This window comes from Pipistrellus kuhlii, unplaced genomic scaffold (genome assembly GCF_014108245.1).
Source record: "Pipistrellus kuhlii isolate mPipKuh1 unplaced genomic scaffold, mPipKuh1.p scaffold_m20_p_8, whole genome shotgun sequence".
Lineage (NCBI taxonomy): Eukaryota > Metazoa > Chordata > Mammalia > Chiroptera > Vespertilionidae > Pipistrellus > Pipistrellus kuhlii.
In genome coordinates, this window is record NW_023425584.1 from 4537479 (window position 1) to 4545160 (window position 7682).

Below are 7682 nucleotides of genomic sequence, written 5' to 3' on the forward strand. Positions count from 1 at the left end.
ACCGCTGGACTGGGCCATCATCGTTACTCCGTTCCTTACTGAGTGTCAGCTGAGTGCTAGCTACTCCCTCTGCATCATCCCACCTAGCCCTCGCAATAATCCTTGAGAGGGTTACCCGTTTTACAGATGGGAAAACCAAGGTGCAGAGGGTTGAAGGTTGAGAGATTTGCTGCTTGTCTGCTCAGCAACACAGACACGACTCAAATCCATATGTCTCCTGCCTAAAGCCCATGCTTGCAGGCACCTAACTTACCTCCCTAACACCCAGGATGGTAAACTGAGGCACAGAGAGGGAGGTCACCCAGGGACCCTGAGAGTTTTCCTGTTTTATGACCCACAGGAGATCTGTCCTTGGCCCCACCCTTGGCACAGCAGCATTGCGTAGGGACCTGAGGCCCGATGCCATTTCGACGTCACAGCAAATGGTATCCGAACGCCTCCCGGCCCCTCCCAGCTAGCTCAACAAAAGCCAGAGGGGCCCACTCACTCGCCGAGGGAGGGTCCATCACAAATGGCCACACTCAGGCCCAAAGTGCGGACAGTGGGCCTCAATTACTCAGTTACTTTCTGAGGCCCAGAAGCTCTCCCCTCACCAGGCCCACGCTGGCAGGGCCCTGGCACTGCCCGTCCCGGAGTCCTCAGCCATGGACCTTTCAAGTGGGGACACCCACCCAGCAAAAAATACGGTGTACACGGAGCCAGCAAAAAATACGGAGCCAGCCCCTGCCCTCAGAAAGGCAACAGCCCGTGCCTGCCCTCTCCCTGTGGCCAGCTCTGGGCCAGGGGACTGATGGCGAGGGAGGCCTCCCGGGGGCACAGGGCCAGGTCTGCAAATGCAGACGCGAGGTCAGAAGGCAGGGCTCCTCGCTGCCCCTGATCCACACCCTCAGGAAGGAGACCCTGTCTTGTTGGTTGTTTTCCTCCCATCTCACTTGTGCAGCGGCTGAGCCCCAGAGAGGTTAAGTAACTTGTCCAAGGTTGCACAGCAAAGACAAAGGCTGAGCACCAGTTTGAGCCAGACTGCCAGACTTGGGCCCTCACACTGTTATTTAAGAAGTCCGGGTTCTGCTTCTAGGAATAGATCCTAAGAAACCCGAAATGCCAATCAAAGAATGCATGCACCCCTATGTTCGCAGCAGCACAGTTCATCATAGCTGAGCTCTGGAAAGAGCCCAGTGCCCATCAGCAGAGGAGTGGATAAAAAGCTGTGGCACATTCACACCAGGGAATACTGTGCAGCTGCGGAAAAGAAGGAACCCTTACTCTCTGAGACAGCATGGAGGGACCTGGAGAGTATCCCGATCAGTGAAATAAGCCAGTCAGAGAGAGACAAGTAGCGCATGATCGCACTCCTATGTAACAAAACAAACTGAGGAACAGAGTGGATCCGGAGACTGGGAGCATGGAGCAGAGTGTGGAATCTGGGAGGGGAGGCGGGGAAGGGAGGGTGGGTGGGTGGGATCAGAGACCTTGTATGCATGTAGGCATGGCCCATGGACACAGACAATAAGGTGGTGAAGGCCTGGAGGGGGGGCAGGAGTGGGCTGGAGGGGGTCAATGGAGGGAAAAGGGGGACATATGTAATACTTTCAACAATAAAGATATAAAAAAAAAAAAAGAAGGAGAAGGAGGAGGAGGAGAAGGAAAGAAGGAGAAGGAAGAGAAGGAGTAGGAAGAGGAGGAGGAGGAGGAAGAGGAGGAGGAGGAGGAGGAAAGAAGAAGGAGGAGGAGGAGGAGGGGGAGGAAGAGGAGGAGGAAGAAGGAAGAAGAAGAGGAAGAGGAGGAGGAAGAAGAAGAAGGAAGAAGAGGAAGAGGAAGAGGAAGAGGAAGAGGAAGAAGAAGAAGAAGAAGAAGAAGAAGAAGTCGTCGCCCAGGTCCTAGAGCCGCACAACTCAGAGGAGAAACCGCCTGCGCCTCGTCCTGCTGTTCAGCCCCTGGCAGCTTATGTGCAGCCCCTGAGCCTCACTGTCTTCACCTGCAGAATGCCCACGTCCCGCCGGCTGGAGGCTCCCCAGAAGCTGAGAGCCAGCGCCTGCCTGTCAGGGGGAGCGCCATGCCTGCCGGCGGCTCCGGTGTCACCGCCAGGCCAAGAGCCTGCACTCTGCTTCCCACTCTCAGAGTTCCTGCGGAGGACAAGGTCAGAGCCAGAAGGTCCTGCCAGGACAGGAAGACCCTCCCTGCCCCCTCGTGCTCCCTCCGGGGCCCCCGTGCCACGGCCCGGACACCGAGCCCCACGCCTGCTGGCACTGGCCGTGCCAGCCACCAGAAATTTTAAAAATCCACCTCCTTATCTGGGGGCAGGTGACATTCCCGGCCCCAGGAATGCTGGCAGGGTGCCCCCTCCCCCTCTCCCTCCCGGCTGGGAAGGAAGCTGGGAGGGGAGTGCCAAATCCCCCGGCCCCTCCCCCAAAACACCCACCACGGGCTCCGAGACCCTTCAGACCCCAACATTCCAGGAGGTTCAGAGCGTGCAGGCTGAGCCAGGGGCCTCCACCGCAGACCCCTCCCCGGGCAGGCCCATTCCCCCACCCGCGCCCACAGCGAGCTCTCCCCGGGGGCCCCCAGCGAGCCCCCAGGGAAACCCTCTCCCCACCAGCATTCTTCCTGAATCATTCCACCTGCCCGGTGTGGTGGTAAGAAATGCAAGCTCCCGGATCCAGGGATCCTGGGCTTGAACGAGTCCCTTGCCTGCCCTGTGCTTCAGTTTCTCCATCTGTGGAGTGGGAGTGTTACCCTCACTTACTTCAGGAGGAAGACTAAAGCAAGCTTCTAATGAAAAACCACTTTCAAAGCCCTAAAGCAGGGCTCTGACAGGATACACCTGCCCCACCACACACACACACACACACAGCACAGCCCGGGAGGGGGACAAGGCAGAGAGGGGTGGGGGGTGGGGGGTAAAAGGAGCTCCTGTTTACCCAATACTCTGCCCCTCTAGATGGGAACCCTGGAGGCCAGCAACACAGGGCCAGCAGGAAGCAGGCTCCCAGCAAGTGTTTGTTGAATGACTAGCTGACTGAATGGGTGGAAAAGATTATGTCACCACTGTGAGGGATGGGAAGAGATTAACCCAAGAACATATATACATATAGGCGTAGCCCTTGGCCACAGACAATGGTGTGGGGAGGGCCTGGGGCAGGGGTGGGGTGGAGGGGGGGGGGTAAGGGAAGGGGGATGGGGGCATCTGTAATACTCTCAACAATAAATAATAAAGAAATTAAATTAAATTAAAAGCTCTATCAGACAGGGCAGCTTCCCATCCTCTTCATGTCACGAAAGACAGTGTCCAGGCGAAACCGGTTTGGCTCAGTGGATAGAGTGTCGACCTGCGGACTGAAGGGTCCCAGGTTCAATTCCGGTCAAGGGCATGTACCTTGGTTGCAGGCACATCCCTAGTGGGAGGTGTGCAGGAGGCAGCTGGTCGATGATTCTCGCTCATCAATGTTTCTAACTCTCTATCCCTCTCTCTTCCTCTCTGTGAAAAATCAATAAAACATATTTTTTTAAAGAGAAAGAAAGACAGTGTCCAGCATCCCCCACCTGGCCAGCCTGCAGGGTGTAAGCTCCCGGGAGGCCGGGCGGGAGTGAGGGTCAGGCTTCGGGAGGGCCACGGAAACAAACTTGGGAACGTGAACGCGGCGGGGAGAGAGGAAGCGGCGCTGCGGGAGGGACGGGCAGTGGAGGCCCCCTCCCCGCCCAGCCGGGCCGTCTAGGGGCGGCGGGACCTAGCCGAGCCTGGCGGCGGGAACAATGCCGGGCAGGTGCCGGCCGAGCGGCGTGAAAGGCCCGGCCCGGTGTCATTGTCAGCGCTCAGCCAAGTGCAGAAAAGCAATTTACTGGTCACGCCGCTTGCTCCCCTCGGAAATTTTTAAAATTCTTCCGATTGGAGCTATCCGCGGTGTCCCAGGTCGAGCGGAGAAGGGGTTTTATTAAATCTCGGCTTCCCACTTCCTGGGGCGGCCGGCGGGAAGGCGGGGCTCGCCCCGTCTGGCATTGACTGTGCTCAGGGAATCGTGGCTGGGGCGGGCGGGGGCTGATGGATGGGCAGAGGGGAGGAGCCCCAAAACTTCACTGCTCCGGTCCCCCAACACAGGGCGGTGGGGGGAAGGGCACGGTGTGCTCCTGGGCGGATGCGGCTTTACAATACTGCTTGCACACCAATCAGGGCCACCCCGTTCACAAATGAGGGAGCCAAGGCTCACGGGGGTCGGCAGATCGGGAAAGACAGGGTTGCACAGCCCTTCCCCTGAGCAGGAACCGGGCCCTGCTCACTGGGGGACCCCCGTGCCCCACTAAGGCTCACCCTGTGCAGGAAGCAGTGCACTGCAGGAGTCTGCCCGGCATCCCTCCTAGGGGGCAGGCTCAGACTCCCACACTAACACAGGGTCCCCCCCCACCCTGCCTCTCTCTCACGGCCACTCTACCTTTGTCCCCGGAACATGAGTGGGACATGAGCCTGCCAGCCTCCTGTGCCTTTGGAAACCTGTGGGGAGCTGGGAACCCGAGCCCAGACACAAGCACATGTGGACACGGTTTGGGCGCAGTGTTTGGGGGGGCCATTCCGCCCCATCCTGAGACGCTCTCAGGGGGAAGGGGTTAACAGCATCAGTCCTGCGGCAGTCTGAATGGGGGAAGGCTGCAGAGGAGCGGGGAGGCGGGAGAGGGGGCTCCCTCACCTGCTGGAAGTCCTAACCCAGATGGACGGAACCCAGACAGACCACCCAGCTCTTCCCCGGGAGGCCGCTCTCGCTCTGGCCAAGGAGGTGGAGGTGGGATGCAGGGGCCAGGTTCCCTCCCTCACACTCCCCCAGAGAACACAAAGACCACACAGCAACCCCGCCCGGGCCCCACGTCCAGGGTGGAGAGCATCGGGAAGCAGGGGCAGCAGAGTCCGCAGCCTTCTCTCTGCACTGCCCGGCTCCGGGGAAAGCTCCTGCCCGGTCAGACAAGCAGATCGGCCAGCGTGACCAGAGGGCCTGCCCTCTGCGTAGGGACTCAGCTGCAAACCAGGCAGGCCATGCCTGGCACTGGTCTCTCTCTCCGACACCAGCCATCCCCCCACCCCCGCCACCACACAGGGTCACATCTGCTTTGGCAAACAGCCAGTCTTAAGTTACTGACTCCAGTTGTATTGATTCAAGGAGTCACTGGGGACCCCCCAGCCTGGCCAACAGGAGGAAAGAACCCATCAGTCCATCCATCCATCCATCCATCTATCCATCTATCCGTCCATCCTTCCTTCCAGGCCCCAGCCCCAGCAAGCTGCCCCCAGCTCAATGTCCATCCCGGTGGTAACAATCCTCCCCCAGGAGTGGGAAGGAGAGAGGCAGACCCAGCACCAAGTACCGTGCCAGAGGCGGCTGAGTGTCCACGGGCACCGGCACACCGCATGCCCGGTGCTGGGACCCTGAGCACCACCCGATCCCTGGCTCAAGGCCCCCTCAGCACCGCTGGAACCCAGCAGCCTGAAGCCAGAGCATCCTCTCTAACCTTGGGAGGACACCTGCCCTCCACCAGAGGTGGACGGGAAGGCAATCTCTCCTGGCCCGGGGCCAGCTCCTCCCGGGGCCCCTCCCCTGCAGCCTCGGTGGGTGGGGGGGCGAGGGCAGCTGGCACTTCCTATTCCCTTTCCCTTTGCACGCCCCCCCCCCCTACCCCGTGCTGAGGTAGCCCTGGTCTGGTTCTAATCGGGACTGAAGTCGGCTCCCTCTTCCCCTCTCCTCTCCACCGCCCCCCCCCCCCCTCCTTCATTTCCACGGCTTTGGAAGCCGGAGTGTTCCAACTGTCTGCGTGCCAAGACCTTCCCGAGTCTGAAAGCTGCTGAAGTAACAGATCAGATTTTAGCAAGTGCTTTCCAGGCCGCGCGCCAAGCTCTCTTCTGATTCACTGGGAGCGAGCGGGGAGCGAGCGGGGAGCAGCGGGGAGCCAGGCGGGGAGCCGGCCGGGGCTGCACCACCGCGGGCGGGCGAGGGTGTGCGGGGCGCGGGCGGCCTCGCGGAGACACCCCCCTCGGCCCAGGCGCCCTGCTCTGCTCCCCCTCGGACCCGTCTCCCCGCGTCCCCGCGCCCCTGCGTCCGTCCGTCCGTCCGTCCGTCTGCCCCAGGGCTGCACATGCCTTGGAAACCACAGAGTCATTTACAACTGAAGCTAATTCTCCCCGGACTCGACATCCACTCGGCGGCTGAAAGGAGCCTGTCTGTCTGTCTGTTTGTTTGTTTGTTTGTTTGTTTGGAAGAGCGATCGGGGATGTGGAGGGACGGAGGGCAGAGACAATCCCCGAGTCCCAAGTCCTCCCCGCCGAGGCTGCGGGCGGGGGGCTCGGGGCAGCCCAAGCCGCGGCTCGCTCGGCCCGCGGGCTCCGGGCTCTCCTCCCGGCACAGGCCGGCGCCCCGGAGCGGAGCCCCCCGCCCCCGCCGGCCCCCCGCCGCCGCCGCCGGCGCAGGGCGCGCCCGGGAACAGGTGCACCGGGCCCGGCGCCCGGGAGGGTGGGGCGCGGGGCGGGGGCGGGGGGAGGTCAGAGCCGGGGCCCCACGTACCTGGACCTGGAAGCACAGCAGCAGGACGTGTAAACACCTGCGGGGGAGACAGGAGAGCGGTCAGCGGGCGGCGGGGAGGGGGCGCGCGGACGGGCGGAGACCCGGCCGGGAAGGTCAGACGGGAGCGCGGACAGACGGAGCCGGGGCCCCCAGACCCACCACCCGGGCGGACGGGCAGCCCCCCGGGCGCGGGCGCTTACAGGCAAGTGCAGGCGGAGGGCGCTGGATACATCGCTGGGCGGGGGGCAGGCGGCGGCTCCTAGCCCAGCCTGCACATGTCCGCTCCGCGCGGCCGGGACCGGGCGCCTCCGCCGGCGCCGCCGCCGCCGCCGCTGCCGCTGCTGCTGCTCCCCGCGGGCCGGTGGCTGCTGCTGCGGGCTCTGCTGCTCCGGGGCGCCCCGCGGCGCGCCCTGCGGCATCAGCGCCCCGCGCGGCTCCTCCCGGGCGCGGCGCCCTGCGGGCCGGCGCGGGGGCTGCGGGGCGGCCGCAGCGGGCGGGCGGCGCCCTCCGGGCCGGTGCGGGGAAGCTCGCTCGCTGCCGGCCGGCCGTCCGTCCGGGCGTCCGCGGGGAGCTGCTGGCCGCGCGGGTCACGCCGGGGACAGCATGCGCGGCGGCGGGGCTGGAGGCTGGGCGCGCTGGCTGGCCGGGGCGCGGGGCTGCGCGGGCCAGGGGTCAGCGCTCCGGGGCTGGAGCGCGCTGCGGCGGCTGCGGCTGCTGCACGCCCGCGTCACGGCCGCTCCGTCTGGGCGCCCGCCGGCTCATGTCTCCTCCTCCTCCTCCGCGTCTCCCCGGCCGTGCGCATCGCCGCCTCCCACCGCTGGCGGCGGCCGAGGCGTTTTCTACGCGCGGGCGGGCGGCGAGGGGGCGGGGGGGCCGGGGGCGGGCCCGGGCCGGCACAATGAGGATGCTCGGGGCCCGGGGCTCCCCCCTCGGGGCGCGGCCGGACGGGCGCTCTCAGCTCGCCTGGGTGCGCCGCGCCCACATCAAAGGCGGCCCAGCCTGCCTGCCTGCGAGCCTGCCTGCCTGCCTGCCTGCCCGCCGCGGCCTCTCTCCGCCGCCTCCTCCTCCTCCTCCTCCTGGCGGCCCCGGCGGGAGGGAGGGAGGCGCTCAGGCTCTCGGCGATGGGACCGGCAGCTCCAAAGGGGC

At 64.1% G+C, this 7682-nt stretch overlaps 1 protein-coding gene across 2 annotated transcripts in view; it reads right to left on the minus strand.

Annotated features, from left to right (window-relative positions):
* FGF18 (fibroblast growth factor 18) overlaps positions 1-7378 on the minus strand; it is a 33039-nt gene extending 25661 nt beyond the window's left edge. Inside the window, exons 1-2 of one of the 2 annotated variants that reach the window (XM_036423771.2) lie at positions 6737-7378; positions 6543-6573 (exon numbers count right to left, since the gene is read on the minus strand). In XM_036423771.2, the coding sequence (XP_036279664.1) occupies positions 6543-6573; positions 6737-6768 (63 nt within the window). In that variant the 5' untranslated portion in view covers positions 6769-7378. Of the gene's footprint in view, positions 1-6536; positions 6574-6736 lie in introns of both variants that reach the window. The other variant, XM_036423770.2, reaches the window with a different exon arrangement.
* Between the last annotated feature and the right edge of the window lie 304 nt (positions 7379-7682).